Source organism: Metarhizium acridum, assembly GCF_019434415.1.
Source record: "Metarhizium acridum strain ARSEF 324 chromosome Unknown scaffold_577, whole genome shotgun sequence".
Lineage (NCBI taxonomy): Eukaryota > Fungi > Ascomycota > Sordariomycetes > Hypocreales > Clavicipitaceae > Metarhizium > Metarhizium acridum.
In genome coordinates, this window is record NW_027094045.1 from 551,440 (window position 1) to 573,579 (window position 22,140).

Genomic DNA, 22,140 nt, shown 5'->3' on the forward strand with positions numbered 1-22,140 from the left:
CACTCGGGAACGAAGCAAATACTTGTTAGAGCTTCCCACGCGTATGATCAATAGAGAGATTTTGAATTGCCTAACCTTTCGTTCTGTATTGTTGATGTTTAGGGATGTTGTCGACCTGCATATCAGGGCAATGGAGGCTTCGCAGGCCACTGGCCAGCGATACTTGGACATTTCGGACAAGCTCGGAGTTTGAAGAAGTCAGGAAGAGTTGAGGTATTGTGTTGCAGCGTTTAATCATGAAGGTAGTTTTTAGGAAGCCTACCGACTTTCAATAGCCATTAGTACTTCTTAAGGTAATCAATCTTTAATTCATGTATTTGTATATGCATGAGCTCTACTTGTCCATATTGTGCTTGGGCTTGAGACCCTTTCAGATACTGTGATTAGCATGGTAAACATTTACGAAAAAAAAAAAGAAAAAAAAAACAGCCACGATATTCTTCCTACAAACGGTACAACTCATCGGTTTACTTGTTGGGTTTTTTGGAAATCTTATACGGCACCTGGGAGCAAAATATCGCAGAACTGGTAGCGTACGAAATAACTTGGTTAAGCTGAAAGCAACTTATCTGTTTACCAGTATCCCAAGGTAAAATCCCATGGAGTCACACTAAGACTTGATAAAGTCCAACAAGTCCTCATTAACCTCGTCAACATTGAGATTGTGAATTGCATGCGATCCCCCAGGGTAGACCTTAAGCTTGCCTTGGGGCAACAGCTTCGCAGACTTCATCCCAGCAGCCTCAATTGGAACAATCTGGTCGTCGTCGCCGTGAAGCACCAAGACAGGAATATTAATCCTCTTCAAATCCTCCGTAAAGTCGTTTTCAGAAAAATCTTGAATGCAGTCGTAGGCTGTTTTGAAGCTGGTGTTCATGCCTTGCAGCCACCAGCTCCGGATCTGGCCCTCACTCTTGGGAGCGTCGGGTCGATTGAATCCAAAAAAGGGACCGCTGGCCACATCCAGGAAGAATTGGCTGCGGTCTTTATGCATGGCTTGACGAAACGAGTCGAAGACGGACTTGTCCGTCCCCTGCGCGTTGGCCTCGGTCTTGAGCATAAAGGGCGGAATGGCTCCAACAAGGACAGCTTTCTTGACGCGGCTGGTGCCATGCTTTCCGAGGAAATGGGTCACCTCTCCACCGCCGTGGGAGTGCCCAACCATGACGGCATCTTTGACGCCGAGGTGCTCAAAGAGTTCCAGGAGATCGTCGACAAATGTATCCATGTTATTTCCGTGCCATGTCTGTGTTGAGCGACCATGGCCGCGGCGGTCATGTCCGATGACGCGGAATCCATGGTCGGCCAGGAAGACCATTTGATTCTCCCAGTTATCGCTGCTCAACGGCCAGCCGTGCGAGAAGGTAACAATTGGGCCCTTGGGGTTACCCCAGTCCTTGTAGAAGAGCTCGGCTCCATCTCGCAGCTTGATATACGGCATGATGGCGTTGATATTGTAGGAAAGTAGCCAAATGAGTATCTCTGAATCGGCTGTTCCTCGTTGACCGGGGAAGGCTGGGAGACTATGCTGCGGCTTTACATATATTGGCTCTGCGTATTTGCCCCTAACTGCCATCTCAAATCGAGATACGTCTCCATGAATGCTGGACACACGGCTAGTGAACCCAAAATCAGGCCTTGTATGTTGTGGCGGCTCGATTGGTCAAGTCATGGGATTGAGGAAACGCCTCATTCTAGCCGCATTAACTCAACCGCCATGTTTCCAACTCAAGAGGTTCTGCTAGATAAATCTTCACAACCAGCCCGTCGCTCAGGCTGGTGAGACAAACTTTCACTCAACTCTGCTGCCATGCCCAATTGAATTCTCTGTTGAGATATTCCATGTTTCCAAACCTTTTGATTCCATAATTATTTTGCCACTTCCAATCCATCCGCAACCCCGCTGGCGTCTACAACCCGAACTGGCCGCTTGGTAGATGTCACACCGGTTCCATGAAGGCTACGATCACGAGACCTGGGGCGGGAGAATCTCACCGACTTCTTGTATAAATAAACAGAAGCTCCCTGGTCATCTAGGCCTTGAGGAAAACCAAGGACCTTTGATACTAAAGACTGTTATCAGCTGAATTAAGCTATTGCTCCAGGCCCTCATTTAGCCCTCGTCACAATTCACGAATGGAGAAACTAGAATTGATGGTATTGTGGGAAATACGCTGTATTTACAAGCATTCAATCTAGGTCTACAGCTATTCTCAAAATTCCAGGGGTTGCGTTCTAAGAAATGCATCCTGAACTTGACTAAGCCCAAGTACAAGGCCCATATATGGTGGGTTCCCCGGGTTGCCTCCTGCAGGAGGAATATCTGGGTGGGTTAGATATCGAATGGCCCCGGGGCTATTCTCATCAATGAAGAATGAGGCTGCGCCTGAAAATGCTGCCTTTGCCTCCCCTGTTTTCTACTCATCATATGGCCGTCCGTATTTTAAAGCAATAAGAGTCTAGAGTGGTCGGACACTCTTTATGTCTTCGGATATCCAGAGGTTGGAAAGGCGATCTTCAGTGAGTTTGCCTTGTAGTAGCCGTGCGACTTCTAATGTCTGATGCAGCGAGAGGGTGTTGAGATGATATTGTGACGGATCCGGTGCTTGGCCCTTCACAGAAGCCTGGGGCGATGGACTGATTGGATCGATTTCTCTAAGGTCCTTGGACTGCCCGACAATATAGGCAATGTATTCAGATCGATACTTGTTTGCAAAGGAGGTTTCCGGGACAAGTTGAACAGTTCTTTCGCTATTGAGGCCTTAGCTGTTCTGTCTGAAGACGCACAGAGTATTGCCGTCGCAAATGTCTCCGAAAAACCGCCCTAGAGGCTAGCACGTCTGATGAGGACAAGGCCAAAATCCAAACGAAACACTAGCAACGGCCGACGAGATCCGAGCAGGTATTTCAAATGAAATCATTCGCCGACAGCGCGACTTTCTTGCAGATAATGGAGCCGAGCAGAAGCAAAAATCTGGAGCCGGGATACCGGCTATCCACGCGGCGGCAAGCCTGCTAGAATTCCCGATCAAGATTGACTTGGACCAACTTGATAATGAGAGACCATCAGCTCTTCATCTCAGTATACCACTCAAAAACTTAAAACGTCTCGTCAATACTGGCGCCAAGTTGGAAATCCAGAACACCGTCGCTGGAGACACACCCTTGGCGAATGCGGCGTACAATAACAGTAAGAACACGCAGAGTACCTTTTGATGCGTGGTGTCAATATTAATCTAGGCTCACCATGCTATGGCGCGCCTCTTCATCAAGCATGTCTGACTAGCTTGAGTATGATGAAGTTGCTCATTAAGCACGGGGCCGATCCAAACTACCCTTGCGAGGAGGCTATTACCGGCACCCCTCTACAGGCTACACTTAAAGCATATGAAGCTGAAAATCCTCATGTTGAAGAGATGGTTGACTATCTGATGGCAAATGATGCAGACGTGACGGCCCAGGGTGTGTTGTTTGGTTTTCCAATAAACGCCGCGGCATTAAAGGGGACGCCGACCCTGATCAGTCGCCTTCTCGACAACGGAGCAAAGATAGAAGTTATGGACCACATGGGTCGTGCGCCGATACACGTCGCAGGATTTCATGGCATTGAAATCTTCCAGGCAGTCGTCGATTTGAGTGGTGAGATCGGCAGGCGGGACGAGATGGGTCGAACGGCGTTGCATTGGGCATCGCAACCAGGTCGTTCACAGGTTGTCAAAATGATCATGTCATCAACGGCGGGAAGGAAGTTCGTCGATGAACCAGATATAGATGGTTGGACACCATTGTGCTGGGTGGTGCGTGGAACTGACTCCCTACCGAACGAAGGTATGGCAGGTGAGCCGCAAGATCAGATCAAGGTCGTAAGACTCTTGCTTGAGAATGGCGCTGACCGCTGTATTCTGGTGTCAGCTGCTGGAGAGAGATGGTCTTCTCTCAAGATTGCGCATTTCTCGGGACAATCTGCAGATGTCATCCATCTCCTCAAGCATGGTCTCGCTTCTAGAAACGCATCCAAAGAACAGAGCGCGGCAACCCTTCAGAGGAACCTGATGAAAGAGATATAGACCAATCCAAAACAGCTAATACCCGGTCGTCTTACTGTGACGCTTGTCTATGTGTAAGTTTGAATCCCACTGTTACAGTCTCATGTTGTCTCTTCACATGCTTGCTTGATCTTTGGTAGCAAGGATGTTCTCTTGTCGGGATCCGAAATTTACTAACCCTAGTTCTGCAGGTTATTCGAGGCTTGACAAACCACTGCAAGACACGTTATAACTTCGAGTTCTGCTCAAATGCTACCCACACAGGGGCATCCTGCACTCATTCCCGGACCATAGTTTTGAGGAGATTGGCCCGGAATTCGAAGACATTTTTCGAAGACATTTCCAACGCTGACGACGGCGACACGTCGGATACTAGCACATCTTCAGACTCAGTTTCAGACTCAGACTATTAAAGCCACAAGACTCATTTGTACTATGTATCATCATCTGCCAACTGGCTTTGCAGAGCTTGCCTGCGTGCTCACCGAAGACTGGTCATTGGACTCTCCACGAAAGCACTGGTTCGTCTATCAGGTTATGCACTGCCATTTGCAAGGCTCGGCAAGCTGAGCGATGGATGTTATAGTGGCCCATGGGCTCACCCGTGCAAGACCATAACTGGCGCTCGTCTGACAGAGTCGAGTAATAAATGGTATGACAGACAGTGCGGGGTATTGGGTATTGAGGCTGCTCAGATAAGGTCGTGTGCTGAGAATGCATCCGGATGGACAGACCAGGATACTTTGTCGACACAAACGCAACCTACGGATTACATGAAAAGTCTCATGCTTGATGCCTAAGCCCCGCAAAGCATGTGGTGATACGTAGTGCTGCGGTCAATGTCTCGGTCAAATATGTGCTTCTGCGCGTGTGGATTCCTTCAAGCACCATACAAGGCTGCAATGGCAATCCGTGGGGATCTGACAACAAAGACAAGTGGTATTATACTACTCAATACGGAGTACTAGAGGCCGTGTTTTCTATAAACGAAATATATCAGAGTTTTCATTGCTAGCAATTTGAGCCTGTTCATCATGTGACAGTCTTTCTGCTAACTCAATCAATTAGATCGGCTATCTTAGTCTGGTTCGTCAGGTATGTCACGTAACTCAACGCCTCAATACTATTTTGAGGGTCGCACAATTGCTGTCAATATATTTGACACTTTGTACTGCGCGATTGGTCAAGACGCAATATGATGGAGTAGTAGCCATCACCGCCATCAGAGCTGCTCCTCCCAGTCTTGCGTAGTGACAGAACCCAATTGTTGCCTGATCATCTCTCATCTTATATTTCCGCCCTCCGTCTGGCATTTCCGCAGACTGAAAATTCTCTTCTAGTCACAACGGCTTTCAGCTTTTATCGATATATCCCCTGCAATGATGGAATCGCGTCCGGCAAACCGCGACGATTTCCGAGTTGCTATAATATGCGCATTGCTATGTGAATACAATGCAGTCAGCCTTCTATTCGACAAGTTCTATGATTTAGAAAGTGACCTGTACGGGAGGGCTATCGGCGATCAAAATGCATACATTACCGGACGAATAGGCCCGGTCGACGCTGTCCTTGTCCGTCTTTCGGGCATGGGGAAGGTAATCGCCGCTGGTACCGCAGCGAGTCTTCGGTCGAGCTTTCCAAGACTTGAGCTTGCTCTCCTAACTGGCATCTGTGGCGGGGTGCCCCATGGGAGTTCAAATGAAATTTTGCTTGGAGACGTGATACTCGCCAGGACAGTCGTCCAGTACGATTTCGGACGTGAGTATCACGATGGATTTGTGGCAAAAACTACTGTGGACGAGGGCCTTGGTAGGCCGACCAAGGCTATCAGCAACTACCTCTCTGCAATACAGTCGCGTCCTCTTATTAAAAATATCAAGGAACGCACAGTAGCTCATCTCCGAGAGCTACAAGAAACCGCTGTTGCCGAGTCATGGTCGGCCACATACCAATACCCTGGCATTGAGAAAGACAAATTATTTGAGCCAACCCATCTACACAAACACCAGTCTGGTTGCGAGGACTGCAAGAACCCAGATAAGTCTTGCCACAAGGCACGCCGCCAGAGTTGTAAAGATCTTGAATGTGATCTTCATTGTCAACTAGTGAAACGGCCTCGCCTCGACACCCATTGCAAAAAGCATGGCTCAGCGCCTATGGACCCTAGTGTATTCTTTGGTTGTATTGGCTCGGGTGATAAAGTGATGAGATCTGGTCATCTCCGAGACATTATAGCCGAGAAACACGAACTCCTCGCGTTTGAGATGGAAGGAGCCGGAGTGTGGGACGAAATCCCTTGTATCATAGTCAAGAGTGTTTGCGACTATGCAGACAGCCATAAGAACAACGAGTGGCAGGACTACGCGGCTGCAACGGCGGCGGCTGCTACCAGAGCCCTGCTCGAGCGTTACCCGAGAACGGACAGGACAAGATGTATGTAATTTGTCAATCGAACCATATCTTCCGAGTAGAAAGATGAAGCTGAAAGCAACACCGAAAGCTGACCCCATTGCGCGAGACGATACCCTACTTCTCAAGGGTGACAATTCTTTTTACGGTTTGTCATCGATTTTCTAAATTCCAGCACCTGATTGACTTAGTATTTTCTGTTCATGGATGCATTTTTCGCTGATAATGGCACAACCTGAAGACTACCAGAAGAAAGTTAACGCCTGCCGAGACGCATTGTCCCTCAGAGACCTAGCCGTTGATCTGGAAACCCTCAAAAGCACGAAAGGCAAAAGGACTAAAGGCACCTGCGAATGGATAAAAGACCATGAAAAATACCAATCTTGGGTTGGCGGCGACTCACCATTTCTTTGGATTTCCGGCGGCCCTGTGATGGGCAAAACAATGCTCTCAATATTTCTAACTAAGGAGCTTAAGAAGCATACTCAAAAAACAAAGGAAATGGAGCTTTTGTTCTACTTTTGCGATCATCAAGACGAAAACCGCAATAGTGCCGTGGCTGTTCTTAGGTCCCTAGTGCACCAATTGGTCACAAAGCGCCCACGTTTGATGAAGAATATCTCTGAATACTTTGAAAGCGAACAGAAAACACAGACGACAGTATCCTGTGCTGAAACTCTCTGGATGGTATTAAAAACGCTCTTACAGGCCGATCTCGGCACGGTCCTTTGCCTCATTGACGGGCTTGACGAATGTGATGATGACAGTATAAAACTACTAGTCGGCAAATTTCGGCACTTCTTTTCGTCAAAAAAGTCTATCAAAAGATTCAGACTAGCAATTATTAGCCGAAAGGTGGATGGGCTAGGGGCCTGTTGCCAGGTGAGACTAGATCTCGACAACAGTGAACATGTGAGCAACGACATTACAAAGTTCATATCCACCAGAGTCGAGGAACTCAACAAAGTGGACGACTTCGCTAGCATTCGCGAGCAAGTACAAACTACTCTTCTGAATGGAGCCAACGGCACCTTTCTCTGGGTGAGCTCCGTCATAACAGAGCTGTTGAAGGCAAATACTCGCATCGACATCTTGCAGACCTTGGAGAAAACTCCACCTGGATTGGACGCAGCTTATAGCGGGACGTTGAAAAAAATTAAAGTTAGCCAACGGTCCATGGTCTCCAAAATCTTGCGTTGGGTTGTCATGGCTGTCCGCCCTCTGACGTTGAAAGAATTAGCGGCGGCTGCTCAAGTCGAGTCCATCGCGAGTATGAGCATTGACGACGTCGTGCGTTATTACATAACTTTGTGTGAGCCGATGCTCAAGGTGCTCAAGGTGGACGAAGAGAAGGAGGTCGTCGACCTTGTCCACCAATCTGCAAGGGACTATTTATTAAGACCGATGTCTGGCAATGACAAACCACCTGAATTTCACATCAACATAGGTGAAGCACACTCTGAACTATTAGGAAGGTGTCACGATTACATTGAGAGGAGCGACTTGCGTCACGGGCCCCTGGATACGTTTAACTCATCGGTTTTGCAGAAGTCACCGCTTTTGGATTACGCAACCCTATTCTGGCCAGAACATGCAAAGCTCTCTTCTACATATGCGGATGAGCACTTGAGACTTTCACGACCTTTATTTCAAAAACGGTCGGCCTTGCGGGAGAACTGGTGTGAGGCGTATCTTGCGAACAAGGGTTGTTTTAATGCTAGTACTCCGTTGCAGCCTGCCCCCCTTCTTTTGCACTTAATTTGCCACTTCGGGATCGAACTGCTAGCTCGAAAGATATTGTCGAGGTATAAGATTGTTGCATTCGTAAGGGCAAACATGCTGGATCAAGTGGGTTTCGGCCCGCTCATCTACGCCGCCTGTGAAGGGCACGAGACGTTGGTGCGGCTATTACTCGAGAAGGGGGCATATGTCCATGCCAGGGACGATAATGAAGACATGATGCCGCTATCAGTTGCCGCCCGGCACGGTCACAAGGCAATTGTAGAACTACTTCTTGAGAAAAACGCAGATATAAATGCGGGGGAGAAGGATGGTAGCACAGCGCTGATGCTGGCTGCAATCCACGGGCACGACACAGTAATGGAGCTGCTGCTCGAGAATAAAGCCGATATGAATGCGAAGGATATACATGGGAGGACAGCATTGTTACATGCAGTCATTGCTGAGGAGGAGAACATGGTGGCGCTGCTGCTCGCGCATAACGCCGACCCAGATATGAGGGATAAGAATGGCAAGACAGCACTATTAATTGCTGCCGAGTCAGGTGAGGAGGCTCTTGTTAAACTGCTTCTTGATTACAACGCCGACGTGAGTGCCAAGGATGAGTATGGCAACATAGCACTATTGGTTGCTACTTTCGCTGCGAACTACAAGCTGGTGCAGCTATTGCTCGCCCATGGCGCCGACGCGAACGTCAAGGATAGGAACGGTAACACGGCGCTACTAATAGCCGCCGATAACGGTGACGTGGCGAGTATAAAGCTGCTTCTTGGGCATAACGCTTGCGTTCATGCGACGGATGGACATTACAGCACAGCGCTAATAAGGGCTGCTCGAGCTGGACACGACACGACTGTGGATTTGCTCCTCGAGAATGGCGCTTGTATCAACGCGATGGATGACTACGGCAGTACAGCGCTAATACAGGCTGCCTTGAAAGGTCACGATACGACTGTGAAGTTGCTGCTCGTGAAAGGCGCCGATGCAACTGCAAAGGATTGGATGGGGGGTTCGGCATTAGAACTAGCCGCTGAGCGTGGGCATGAGGACATCGTGAAGTTGCTGAGAGAGAGGTTATCGAAATCTACCACCGTAGCTTAGCAATTCAAGTTACCAAAGGGATTTATAATGCTTCATATCAGTGTTTCATATTTGAAATATATCTAGGATTATAAGAATGGGAAAATAGTCATAACATTAGGTTTACCATCTGTTCTTAAATACAGACGGAATACTGGAGGCGCTATTTTCCCCGCCGAATCAGGTGGGTATTTTTCTCAAGACGCAGACTTGCTGCAACTACGTTGAGTCATATGCAACTGGTATGGAGAGGAGTCGTTTAACTGTGATAAAAACGACAAAGAGGAACTATGTATAAAGTTGGTAAAGAAAAAGAAAATGAAAAAAAAGAAATAAGCCAGATGATCATATAAGACATTTAATAGCACTATATATATATATTTAGCCCTACCCACGCCAGGGAATCGTAGTCAACCACGCAATACAGTGACACCATGAACGCATCGCGATGCGTCAGTTAGAATGATTTATATTTATGAAGAGTTGACGCTCCTATCCAGCTAGTCGATGAAACTAACACAGCTAGCCAGCCTTTGAACCTGTAATATCTTTGATCCTATAGATTCTCGCATTTAGCAATTGCGTCCAAGTCTACTGGGTGTTCAATTGACAAAAAGGCAGCCTTGTCTACTAAAAGCCGTTATCCACAAGAGTACAGAGATTCCAAAGGCAGGCACACTCCCAACTCAAACCATCTACGCAACGAGATAGGAACCGTCTTCTACAACACCACGCCTCTCTTGCCCTTTGGACCCTTGTTGAGGGCGTCCCGAATTTGTCTCAAGGCAATGGCGCACTGGCCGACGTTGACGAGCCCCGATGCCAGTGCTAGCCGGATTTCCGGCGGAATCTGCACTTGCCCCCATGGAATCCGCGACAAGACTGCGGCTTGCAGCGTCGTGGCTGCGTCGGTGTATCAGTGTCAGCCTTCATACCACAACATAGAATGCAAAATATACGTACGCTGTCCATGTCGAAGGAGGGGGAAATCACGCCCAGGTTCGGCGTCAGTGTCCCAGTCTAGCAACTCTCGCAATTGCTGGCGTCTCTGTGCGTCAGGGACGACCCGGCTGCTAGTCACGAGTGCCATCAGGTCCCTAGCCAGCTCAAGGCGTGTCATTCCTTCAGGGTTATCGAAGACCCTGGGGGGTATTCCCCTGACAGCACCGTAATTCTCCCACGCCGCGTCGTAGTCTTGGTTGCTCATCCAGGAGAGCTGCATTGTGGCCACCTGGGGCGGAACAGCTGGATCCCTCTCAGTCAAGGTCTCGAATAAGTTTCTCACTTCCGCATTAGCCGATCCGCTTAGTTCGGTGAAGCTAATTATCTGCGACCAGGGTAAGCCTCCGAGGGCACGGGAGAGCGACATTGGGTTGCCAAGTGCGTCTTGCCACTCTGCGCGCCACACGTTGGGTCCCGTTGCGATGCGATATATCCAAACTCGCTGCGCACGAGCTGGCTGCCGCCGCGGATCGAGCATCATCCATGCCATGCGTCGTGCGGCTGCCTCGTCTTGCTCAAGGTCCATTAGGACCATGGACAAGTCGTCAAATTCGATTGACATCTCGCTGTCATCGGGCCTGATGTTTCGGAGGCGTTGCCACTCTGCCGCTGTTTCGGCATCGGGCGCAGGCAGCGAGCTTTCGCTGATGCCGCCTTGACTTCTGAAGTAGCCGGGTGTTCCTAGAGCCTTGGGCCCTTCTGGGATGACCAGGAATACCTCGCCATGCTCTGCCATGGAGGCTGGATATGTGGGAAGTGGTCTGGCCGTGGTGGTTGGAGTTGCCTCTACGGCTGTGTGCCATAGCCAGCAAGTGACGAGCCAGGCGGCCTTTGGCAGCATCATGACGACGTATGGAGCTTTCAGAAGGGGAGAAATAAAACAAATCTTGGTGGATGCTCAATCTGTAGTAGACTGGGGATAGCTAAGCATCAAGTAGTTGAGTAGATGCGTGACACCAAGATGTCTGACAAGTAGTGCAATGAGGAGTTCTTGAACTGGATATTTATATCTGTGGCCGAGACCTTTTTTCTTCGCGATTACTATAATTTCAATCGTTGCATGGCAGGTTCGGCATTATTGAACACATACCACACTCTTAATGCGTCCTGCACTTCTGTTCCCACTGGTGGGTTGGCGTGATTTGGTCTCATGATGATCCCAGAGTGGCTAACTAGCTGACGTCAAGGTCTTAGGCGAGTATCATCCAAGGATTGGACTTATAGGTAGTGCTGTCATGTTAGTATTTCTAACGATAATAAAATCCTCGGTATATCCCTCAAGCCATTGTGGCATTGACGCAATGCAAAATGTCATGTGGGTAACTCTCACATATATATCGAGATATTTGATAAGGCACTGGTGTGATACTGCGAGTTGATATACCGTAGATTATCCCATTTTTAAGCTTATAGTTTAGAGTCGCATATATTGGGTTCTATATCGTGGCGTAATATCGTTGCGTGCATGACTGCATAACACTATACCTAGTTAATAAAAGGCCATTGGCTGTAGCTGAACCTTGTTCTTGTCACTATTACTTGTCCTTACTATCCAGCTCCCTTCAACTGTCTTTTTCTTTTCGGCCAAATTCTCGTATTGACATCCTGATGATCTCATCTTATCTCGGCTGGATGTCGCGATCTCCCACAATATAGCTCCGCTCTCATATAGATAGACTGGTATAGGCTGCAAGGAGTCATTCGAAGGCCCCGAGTCCATAGGCTGAACAGCGAACTGCTCATGCCATTCCCCACCCTCATTGGGATTACTCGTGCCACATGCCATCCAAATTGGGCTCACAGTGAACCCGGCCTTGTCGGTCAGATGCCCGTCAGATGAAAACGGACAGAGCTTATACATAACTCGGTATTTCACATATTGTTCTTGATCCTGTCAAAAGTCTATGAAGTCACAGGGCCCCACATAACGCAATAACTTAATAATTAAGCATCTCTACAAAGAAGCGGGGCAAAGAAGCGAAGAACTAGGAATCAGGAGATACAAGTGTGGGGATAATGGCGTTTCTCTTTCCTATCGAGGCTCTTGTAAGTCTAGGTCCTATTGCAGGGTGCTACAATTAATGAATTGTACTAAGAATCTCCTCATGCGATTATGCTGATTGAGTGCGAGGTGCTCCAGACCTGCATGGTAATAGCAGCTGTCGCTGAAATTGCGCCACTTCATGCCTTGTGCTCCCACGTCTTGAAATATATAAACTGGGCTCCCATTCTTTCCTCAACAGTAACTTGAAATTCTTCTTCATTGGGATTTCTACTACTTTTACCCCATATCACCTTTTTTCCATCCGAAAAATCATGATCTACTTTAGTTGGGCTGTATGCCTATCCTCTGTGCTATGGTCCCAAGGCGCTACAGCACAGAATGATGCGCAAAACGGACAGTGCTCAGAGTTGATCAACACCATGGGTACCAAGCTAGGTGTAGATCCGTCGACATGGGGCTATTCAGGGACAAATACTTGCGAGAATACAGATGCGCAATCCTGCACACGCCCGGGGCAGGGCGGCTGGACCTCCGGCGCGGAGACATGCGACTACTTCAAGTCTCTTGAGGTTAAGCTGTTGCTCGGAAACGGCATCTCTGGCTTCGACGGTGCCGGCACATTTGACGATCTCATCGTCGAGTTCGGGAATAGCCACCAGACACTCTTGGTACATCCCTCCAGGGGAGAGGAGACCACAAAATCCATTGACCTCGAGAAGGCCTTTGGTTTGAAGAGAGTCAGGGTCGGTGATGTTAATTCGTTCAAAATATACTCAGTACGAGATCAGCGGACGAACCCAGATTCATGGGAGATTGGAGGTGTGTATTCTTACAAGCTGACGTTGGAGGAATATTTTGTTCTAATCTGGCATTGAATAGGCATTACCATCACCGCGACATGCGATGAGTCATCGAGAAAGGTCATCACAAACAAGTACGACGATATGTACGATTGGTTCAATCGATTTGGCGACATTACGGGAAATATGCCATCCCACTTCACCGGGAGCATTGCTGTAAGTGACTGGAAGTGGCTGCACCCAGATGAAAAGACGGACACAATCGCCGTCATGCCAGTCGGGCAGTCGAACGCCTGCACTAGATTCAAGTCAATGGAGGCTCACCTCGAGCTTGGATCGGGCATCTCTGCTCTGACCGCCGGAACGAATGACGAGTTGGTGCTCGACTTTAGCAATGAATTGTTCCCCAAACAGGTCATCCTGCTGGCATCGTCTCCCTCGCACGGCGATGTGATCGACAAGCCGATTGACCTACAGACCAACTTTGGAAGCTCTCCGGTTCCCGCTCAAGACGTTCGACAGGTCATGCTCTACTCTAGGGAGGGTACAAGCCACTGGGCTGATCCATGGCAGGTCGCAAGTATGTTTACGCCCAGTCCACTCCTATATAGCATGTGACGCTAATAATCCTGACTTTTTAGCTTTCGAACTGAGAGCCAAGTGTGAAGGGTCCTCCAGGACTGTAGTAGTTACCAAGTGGCGCAATATATACAAGTGGTTTGACCGATTTGAAGGGCCTACGTCGCTGAGCGGAGATTTGTCTCTCGAAGACTGGCACTGGGCATGAAGCTAGTCAATGAATGAGTCCCTAGCAGATAAGATTGATCTAAATCTATTTTCAATTGAACTAGTTGGCTTGATGACAAGTTCGAGTTGGAAAGCTGGCTTCATTTTGATGCGAGGTGCTACAAAGAGCAAGACCAGGCTACGTGAACGGCATATGGACGATGATATGAGGCATAACGGCAAGTAGGCGGCAGAAAAGACTGCTCAAACCCATCTTCTTTGCTTCCTTCCACTACAGCCTGGGCTCAGAACTCAGCTGCTTGGCGTCCGTAGCCTTATCACTCTGCTTGATGCAAGGTATCTGCGCTTGCAAAATGCTGAAAGATTTCTTTCCCGGCACGATAATGCAGCTCGTGCTCGCCCACGACGCCGATATAAATGCAAAAGGACAGGATGGGAGGTCGCTAATGGAACTGGTGGCCAGGCGTCCCCACGAGGACATGGTGAGCTTGCTGCAAACAAGCCGCAACCCAGGAGGGATCCTTCCGCCTATAATTCCGATGGCCCGCCTCATCAGGGGACGAGGACATAACATTGAACCGACAAGGGCCGCGCGGAGGAGCCTCTCATCGGCCCGTACTCGCTCGATGACTTCAGCCGGGCACTCATCATCTTATACCACTAGCTGTCTCGCCGTAATCGCGCGGGCTGGTACCAGGCAAGCCCCGATGCGTATCACTTGACCTGGATAAGTTTCCCGGCTTCTAAGACACCATAATTTACCCCGATACCGCGTCCGATGATCCCAAGCCCATGAAGCTCAGTGAGTATGGCGCCGCCACCGCCGCGCGTGCCCCCGGCCGTACCAGTCCTTGCAAAGCACCCGGGCCTCGGCAAGGCACTAGCAGGCTTAGCTCGACGCCGCCATGATGACGACCCATTCTAAACTAACGGCGCCGACCACAAGGGCTAAATATCGATGGCGAGCATTTGCATCGTTGGCCTCCAAAGACATGGACACGATAGCACGTTCCAAATGACTCGATTGGCCCAGGGTACTGGTGATGTAATTACTAATCAGTGCAAGTGGTTTATGCAGGTTTTTGGCAGGGTAGACTGAGGGTGGTCGACCGCCCTTGAAAGCAACCACGTCTGAAAAGAAAGCAACTGGAGCCCATCCCAAAACCTTTCTCTCCTATTTGAATTCAACACTCCCCTCTTCAAATGCATGCGGCTTTACTCATGGAATCGTACACGTGTCCACGGAACCACAGCCTATCGCTGATGGAAGCCACTCGCGTTCGTCTCTGCACCATCCGGAAGGTCGCCGTCCGCATCTCGTCCTGATAGCGTCTCTGCCAATCGGTAGCTCGCCGGCCTCTCCCAGTTCCAAAACGGCTCTCCCATTCTGACCAGATCTCTCCGGGGCAAGACAGCAGTAGGGCGCACCTCTTTCCCCGCCACTTCCCCGTTGGGCCCGTAGAGCGCCCTCGGCGCCGTTAATTGCTCGGGGCGCTCATTCATTTTACTCGGGGCGCTCACGCCTTAATTTTTCTGCGGTTAACTCTACTATTAAACTCTATAATATATTCTTAATATAAATGTATAATAGCTTTACTTAATATTAAAAAGCTTTATTAAAAATTAATGGATTTTTTAATAAAGCTATAATTATATGAATTTTTTAAAGGGTAATAGTATTTTTTCTTCTTTAATATTATAAAGAAAAAGTCTAGGTTAAAAGTATATAATAGCTTAAAAAAATCATATAAATTATATAAGTATCTTATTATTAATTAGAGGTATTTACTAGTTAACTACTCGAGACGCTTATTTATTTTACTTAAGGCGCTTAATATCTACTACGCTTTAATTTTAGTTTAATAGCTTTAATTTTAGACTCTATAGTATATTTTTAGTTTAAATATATAGTAGTAAATACTCTTAATTAAATAATAAGGTACTTATATAATTTACATAATTTTTTTAAGCTATTATACACTTTTAAGTTAAATTTTTACTTTATAATATTAAAGAAAAAAAAACGCTATTACTTATTAAAAAAATTTATATAATTATAGCTTTTTTAAAAAAAATCTATTAATTTTTAATAAAGCTTTTTAATATTAAGTAAAGCTATTATATATTTATATTAAAAATATATTATAAAGTTTAATAGTTAAGTTAATAATAGAAAAATTAAGGCGTAAGCGCCTTAAGTAAAATAAATAAGCGCCCCAAGCAATTAACATTTACTGCCATGCATTTAAACTGAAAATGTACTGTGGGGTCTAGAATTAGGGCCGCTAGACTAAAATTAAGGCGTGGTGGGGTATTAAGCGCCCCGAGTAAAATGGATGAGCGCCCCGAGCGATTGACTTTCACACCAATCCATTTCATACCGCCGGTTTCAATTCAACCAGTTGACCCATTTCAATCCAGCCAATTTTCACAACCACCCAATTTCACGCCAACCCTTTACACGCCAACCCTTTACACGCCAACCCTTTACACGCCAACCCTTTACACGCCAACCCTTTACACGCCAACCCTTTACACGCCAACCCTTTACACGCCAACCCTTTACACGCCAACCCTTTACACGCCAACCACGAAATACCACGCCGACTACTATTTAATACGACTATGGCCGTCTTGCCGAATGTTGACATCGATCTCTTCTGACAGCCCGATTGCCTTGCGAAAGTCCAGGCACAGATTGAGAGGCTACGAATGGAGGTAGAATTCGTCAAGCGGTATGAAAAAGCTAAGAAGTTCCTGAACTCTTACACTGAGCTAAACTCCAACACTCTTGATAAATGTCATGTGTTTATCGCTGAGGTGAACAAGGAAACCAGCTTTCATGCAGAAGTTTCCAAATTAACACTCGAGGAACTGGGATTTGCTTCTATTTGCTTCGAAGCAAGGGGTCTGAAAGTAATAAACGACTCGTTCCGAGCATCGAAACTTCGAGATTACATGTGCTCACAACATATTTCTTGCCTAAATCGAAAAGAAATATTCAGGCGCTTGGAGCATTATAATCGGAGCAGGGACAACACGTTTGGGTCAGTCTATTACACGGCAAAAGAGGAATATGAGCAGTCAAAAAACCAGAAGATTACACCTGCTTTCTCATCAAGAGGGATGAGCGGGACAGTCCAACAGGTGGCCACTTATACAACCGCATAGTTTCTCAAGGCGATGTTTCGAGAGTATTTCTCCGATGTCTTTATTGAACGGTTGGGACGTCTCCCAATATGGGGAAAAGCCGAATCAACGACTGCAATGCAGGCGCTCCATTTTCACGACGCAGTTGTGTTTCGCATAGATGTTGGGGCCGACTTCACGGATATGAATGAGAAAGATATATTTCGTAAAGATATTTGGGGGTCTGTCAAAAGGGAGACAGTGACACAGTTACTAATATATTGTCCAGAGGATCGTGGTCAACAGATAGTGAATCACATGTCGCCCTTCATTTAACAGGCCTAGACATGAACGCCATATCATACACAAACACCTTTTGCTTTGAAATGACAAGTTTGCCATCAATATTATCCTCGTTCAGTTCCTCATTGCTTATAGCCTCGTTATCGATAATAATGCGACCTAACGGTGGTTGTCGTCTCTTCCAATAAATATTTCTATCGTGGTCCCATGTGAACACAGTTGCGGCAAAGCGCACATATTCTCCAGATTCAGATCTCGCCTTTTTTTGTTTAAGGTCCGTCTTTTGCGACGTCTAGTTGGACATAAGCATAAGTAATAGTTCGAGTAGACGGGAGAAGGGAGAATCAGACCTCTTTGAGCATACCGAACAGCGCAAATACTTTTGCGCAAGATTTGGACCTTGTTCAACTCGACGCTCACGAGCAAACGAGTAAAACTGCTACACAAAGCACAGATTTTGAACTAGTGTAGTTGAGGGAATTATTTTAACGAACAAAGCGCAGGGTATAAGCAAATTGCTTTAGCAATCTCTAAAATTGATCGGAACATGATTCTAGAGTGGCAGTAGTAGGCCACTACGAGACCTTGGTACCGTGTAAAAAATCTAGTATAATGCCGGCACCATAAAAGCCTATGGCACGGTGCCATAATTTTACACGGTGGAGGTATGGTGCCGGCTAGGTGCTGGTAATATGCTGGCACGGTGCCGTAAGGTGCCACAAGGTGCTAAAAGCCGCCACACACATTAAAAAAAAATGCACACTTTACACCACATATCACTAATTTACATGATATTAATTAATAGCTTTTTATAGAGCTTTTTTTCACATAATATAAAAAGAGATTTACGGGGATTAAATTTACAACCTTAATTATAGAGTATTAATTACGCTAGCATTACATATAACTACTACGGTAATCACGATCAACTAACTAAGGTGCCTGTAATATCAATTGATATTATATGGAAGGTACCGGCCTCGAATTTCGGGCACCTTCTGGCACCTTTTGGCACCGTGCTGGCACCAGCTTTTAGCACCTTTTGGCACCTTAGGCCCCCCCCCCCCCCCCCCCCCCCCCCCCCCGGCACCTTTATTACAATGCCGGCACGGTGCCCGCACCGCTACAGGTCCCTATAGAGCCCCACCACTGGGGGGTTAAATCGGGGAGCCAATAGGCCCACGGGTACCCGTGGCTCTATTATTATACGGGTCCCCGTGCGTATGACTAAGTACAGTGCTATTCCTACGGCTGCCAAGGTCCAAGCTGGGAGAGATAAGGAACCAAATAAATTCTCATCCTTTTACGGTTACACTACAATACAATTCTCTGTCGTGTCCTCCATCAAGTAAATAGCTTCTTGAGCTCGGCTGTCCTCCTCTATTCCTTTCCATATGTCTTTCACACCTCTTCTCGTGCTACCCATGGGATTGCTTCCTATTTCTTCCAAGACCTTTGCCTCAACACGCTCGTCCTCTGCTTTACTCCAGTCCAAGTATGCCCATCTTTTCTGAACCTGGCATCTAGGCGATGTCGCAATGTCCAAGTGCTCTTGTCTCTTAACTTCTTAGCCAAAACTGAAAATTGGCAACCAGTCCCGCGAGTTGTAGTTTTGCGCTTCCAACTCTGAGTTGAGCTTGGCGGGTGACATGATCGAGACAACAGCTTCCATTAATTAGATCTCATATTACATATCCGTACTGTGCTATGGCCTGGCCCTGATCAATTAACGCGTCAAGACGCGGTTGCGCGTGTAAATCGTACAGTGTTAAAATTTGGCCTAACCAAACAAACCCGACGTAAACACTGTACTTAGTCATACGCACGGAGACCCGTATAATAAAAGAGCCACGGGTACCCGTGGGCCTATTAGCTCCCGTTAAATCGTACATACTGTTGGTTACGTAATCAGGCGCATAATCTGCCCGGCCGCTAAACAGAAAGTTGACGCTAAGCTTGTCACATGGTAAATGTCATTCAATCATCCCCAGGTCGCGAAACTGCATTGTGTAGCATAATGTCAGGTGCCTTTCTATAATTGATGGCAAGAGCCGCGGAGCTTCAGTCCTCCTTTTAAGCGGGGACAAGGTGTGAAGGGAGAATTTGAGCCGAAGACTAACCAAGCTTTTTTTTTGCACAGGGGGAGACCTCTACTCGACTCATCGCATTGTAGTAGAGTTGTTCCAAATGCAGGCCGAAAAACCTAACGTGTCTCTAGACAGGAGGCATTGGGTTCACTTCGTTGCCGGCGGGTAAGTGAGGGAAATCCGAGCTACGTGAAAGACTCTGACATCTAAACCTCCAGGACGGGCGCGGTCGTATCCACAACGGTTACTTTCCCTCTCGACGTCGTGAAGACGAGACTGCAAAGCGACTTGTATCATCAACTTATCGGAGGAGGCAGAATAGGTACGGTAACACCAAGTCTAGGGACCACTCAGTTGTTGAAGTGAGTATTTTACCACACTTAAAAATCACCACTCTCTTGCTCATCTATCCAGAAACATTTACAGGCGTGAGGGATGGCGAACTCTCTTTAGAGGTCTTGCCCCTAACTTATGGAGCTTTGTACCTGAGACCGCAATTGGGTTCTACGCTTATGGAAACACTAAACGTATCCTTGCCGAAATCTTCAACCACGGCCATGAGTCAGCAGCCATCCACATGTGTGCTGCAGCACTTTCTGGGATCGCTACAGAAACCTGCACGAATCCACTATGGGTTGTCAAGACTCGGCTCCAGCTTGATCGGGAGCGTTCAACTAGATCAGGACGAGTGTATAAGGGCTCGTGGGACTGTGCGAAACAGATCCTCAGGTCCGAGGGCGTTCCTGGCTTATACCGAGGGTTGACGTTGAGCTATTTGGGTGTATCGGAGTTTGTGTTGCAGTGGATGCTTTATGAGCGAATGAAACTGGCCTGCGATACATCTAAAGAGGCCGCATCTCCATCCAGAAGTTTGCAGAATGGACCGAGCTCCCCTTCAGAGTGTTTTGGAATCCTTGGCGCCGCTGGCTTGTCGAAGCTCATTGCCGCAACCATTGCCTATCCCCACGAAGTAAAATAACCCCCCCACCTCGTCGTCTTCTCCTTTCCCAGAAGTGATTGCAGACTAAGGCAGTATCTCTAGGTTGTGCGAACCCGCCTCAGACAACAGCCTCTGAGTGGCAAGCGTAGATATACGGGACCCATTCAAACATTCGAGCTCGTTCGGAAGCAAGAAGGCCTCATTGGTTTATATAGTGGGTTGCCTGCTCATCTATGGAGAGTCGTGCCAGGAGCAGCTATACTGTTTGGTTAGTTTTTATATTGAAGAAATGACACCATTCTAATCCTGAGTGTAGGAACTTATGAAATTATTCTCACACTCTTCGGAAATGGTGGCAGGGTCGATTGGCCTCGGTCGCAGGATAACCTCCAAGCACCCAGCGATTCTTGCCTCTGACAATGGGACCAACGAGTTTACGATGTCAGCAGGATCATTTTTTGGGAGCCTGCCCCAACCACACACCAGGACAATTATATTACGCCTCCCGCTCTTGGGCCGCTACATGCTTTTTGCATATGGACGAAAGTAGACGACATTGCTCTAAAGCGAACACTCCCACCACATCCTTGATACCCGCAGCAATGACCTACCTGATAATATTTACTGTGCTAGTGATAATGCTTGGTTGACTGCTTGCAGCTGCGATAATAATTGATCATCTAGTCGTCCTACTACCTGTGTAGTAGTCTGTGATGTCGTCATTATATCCGAGGCTGGCTTAACGACTGTTGGTTAAGAAAGCAGTCCTTGATAATGGTTAGGACATGAACCTGAGACTCGTGTATGCCCAACGCCTCCACACGATGAGCACTTTAGCGGTTGCCTTTGATGATTAACTGCCTTAAATGCGCTTGAACATCGCTGCGTGCTTGATTCAGTAACCCGGGGATTCTCTTTCCGCCTCTTAATGCGCTAAGGCTCAGTAAGATGGATTAGCTGACCGTCGCGTTTGTAGTGCTATTAGGTGTGGAATTCTCTAAGAGAAAGAGGCTGCTTTACGTCGAGTAGTTCCTTTATTCTATGAATACAAGGTAATTCGTATGATCGAGTGAATTTGCTAGTGCATGGACGTAATGCGGGGGAGTCATCCCTATGTAGTATTCTCGTTATTCGTTAACCTTTCTAAGTGCCTTAAATGAAACCTATCCTCGCATAACACTATATAGACTTCCCAATAGCCTAAGAGGCATTTAAGTCTATTAGTAAGATTGATAATAAGTGAGTCCATACAGCTGGTTGAGGATAGCGTGCCTGATCGCAAGCCAGGCTTCAAATAAATCCAGCTATGAGGTCTTGAGGTACATCACCAGAGAACCATCGATATTAATGATGAGTCACCTCACTTTGAAGAGGAGCATGACTTATCCGATCTTGCCATTTTCGGATGCGAATTGCGCCAGAAGAAGCCCCTTCGCAGAATCCCTTGGCTTGGCTTAATCTTGAATTCATTGGACTAACCTGTGTCCCTAAATGTTTGGTGAGTGTCTGCGATCTCCCCATATACTAGTCCTAATGGCAATATCCTGTAGAAATACCTGCTGCTTCCCTTCAAGTCAAAGACCTCCTTGAAGGTACTCCGCATCCGCCAGTCAGGTTCAGACCTTAAACACTACGCATCCTGGGCCGTGGAGGGGCAGGATCGTACCTCGAGACAAGGAACCGTGGCTTCGCATGATAGTATGGAGTCTTTGCCCTGGACTGACTCGAGCGTCACAAGTCTACCTACCGAGATGGAGGACGCGGACTGTAAAACACGAGGTATGGCTTCGGCATAGAATGCGGAATGAGTTTTGCCGCTTCGCATGGCATTCGGAGACTTTGCCTATGGAGG

The 22,140-nt window shown here is 47.5% G+C and overlaps 7 protein-coding genes across 7 annotated transcripts; 5 read left to right on the top strand and 2 right to left on the bottom strand.

The window, feature by feature from the left end:
• Positions 1-610: 610 nt before the first annotated feature.
• J3458_021041 (uncharacterized protein) lies at positions 611-1,441 on the bottom strand (the record flags this gene model as incomplete). Its single annotated transcript, XM_007808736.2, has 1 exon — positions 611-1,441. The coding sequence occupies one exon, from the start codon at positions 1,439-1,441 to the stop codon at positions 611-613; it is 831 nt and encodes a 276-aa protein (XP_007806927.2).
• Positions 1,442-3,293: 1,852 nt separating this feature from the next.
• Positions 3,294-4,067, top strand: J3458_021042 (uncharacterized protein; the record flags this gene model as incomplete). The annotated part of the gene is made up of 1 exon (XM_066122367.1): positions 3,294-4,067. One exon carries the CDS (start codon positions 3,294-3,296, stop codon positions 4,065-4,067), a length of 774 nt encoding a protein of 257 aa, XP_065972621.1.
• A 2,613-nt stretch (positions 4,068-6,680) lies between these two features.
• J3458_021043 (uncharacterized protein) lies at positions 6,681-9,296 on the top strand (the record flags this gene model as incomplete). The annotated part of the gene is made up of 1 exon (XM_066122368.1): positions 6,681-9,296. One exon carries the CDS (start codon positions 6,681-6,683, stop codon positions 9,294-9,296), a length of 2,616 nt encoding a protein of 871 aa, XP_065972622.1.
• Positions 9,297-9,996: 700 nt separating this feature from the next.
• Positions 9,997-11,121, bottom strand: J3458_021044 (uncharacterized protein; the record flags this gene model as incomplete). Its single annotated transcript, XM_066122369.1, has 2 exons — positions 9,997-10,178; positions 10,239-11,121. 2 exons carry the CDS (start codon positions 11,119-11,121, stop codon positions 9,997-9,999), a joined length of 1,065 nt encoding a protein of 354 aa, XP_065972623.1.
• A 1,580-nt stretch (positions 11,122-12,701) lies between these two features.
• J3458_021045 (uncharacterized protein) lies at positions 12,702-13,869 on the top strand (the record flags this gene model as incomplete). The annotated part of the gene is made up of 3 exons (XM_007808739.2): positions 12,702-13,101; positions 13,162-13,662; positions 13,724-13,869. 3 exons carry the CDS (start codon positions 12,702-12,704, stop codon positions 13,867-13,869), a joined length of 1,047 nt encoding a protein of 348 aa, XP_007806930.2.
• Positions 13,870-16,254: 2,385 nt separating this feature from the next.
• Positions 16,255-17,085, top strand: J3458_021046 (uncharacterized protein). The gene has a single exon (XM_066122370.1). It carries the CDS (start codon positions 16,542-16,544, stop codon positions 16,998-17,000), a length of 459 nt encoding a protein of 152 aa, XP_065972624.1. The 5' UTR covers positions 16,255-16,541; the 3' UTR covers positions 17,001-17,085.
• Positions 17,086-19,230: 2,145 nt separating this feature from the next.
• RIM2_4 (Pyrimidine nucleotide transporter, mitochondrial) lies at positions 19,231-21,326 on the top strand. The gene is made up of 5 exons (XM_007815047.2): positions 19,231-19,513; positions 19,567-19,710; positions 19,763-20,318; positions 20,391-20,556; positions 20,605-21,326. Exons 1-5 carry the CDS (start codon positions 19,449-19,451, stop codon positions 20,703-20,705), a joined length of 1,032 nt encoding a protein of 343 aa, XP_007813238.2. The 5' UTR covers positions 19,231-19,448; the 3' UTR covers positions 20,706-21,326.
• Positions 21,327-22,140: the final 814 nt, after the last annotated feature.

Bases quoted from the DNA above. Each gene is read 5' to 3' on its own strand.
- J3458_021046 (XM_066122370.1), top strand. From the start codon at position 16,542: ATGGAGGTAGAATTCGTCAAGCGGTATGAAAAAGCTAAGAAGTTCCTG.
- RIM2_4 (XM_007815047.2), top strand. From the start codon at position 19,449: ATGCAGGCCGAAAAACCTAACGTGTCTCTAGACAGGAGGCATTGGGTT. The intron at 19,711-19,762 runs GTGAGTATTTTA...TCATCTATCCAG, and splicing joins GGGACCACTCAGTTGTTGAA to AAACATTTACAGGCGTGAGG. The intron at 20,557-20,604 runs GTTAGTTTTTAT...TCCTGAGTGTAG, and splicing joins AGGAGCAGCTATACTGTTTG to GAACTTATGAAATTATTCTC.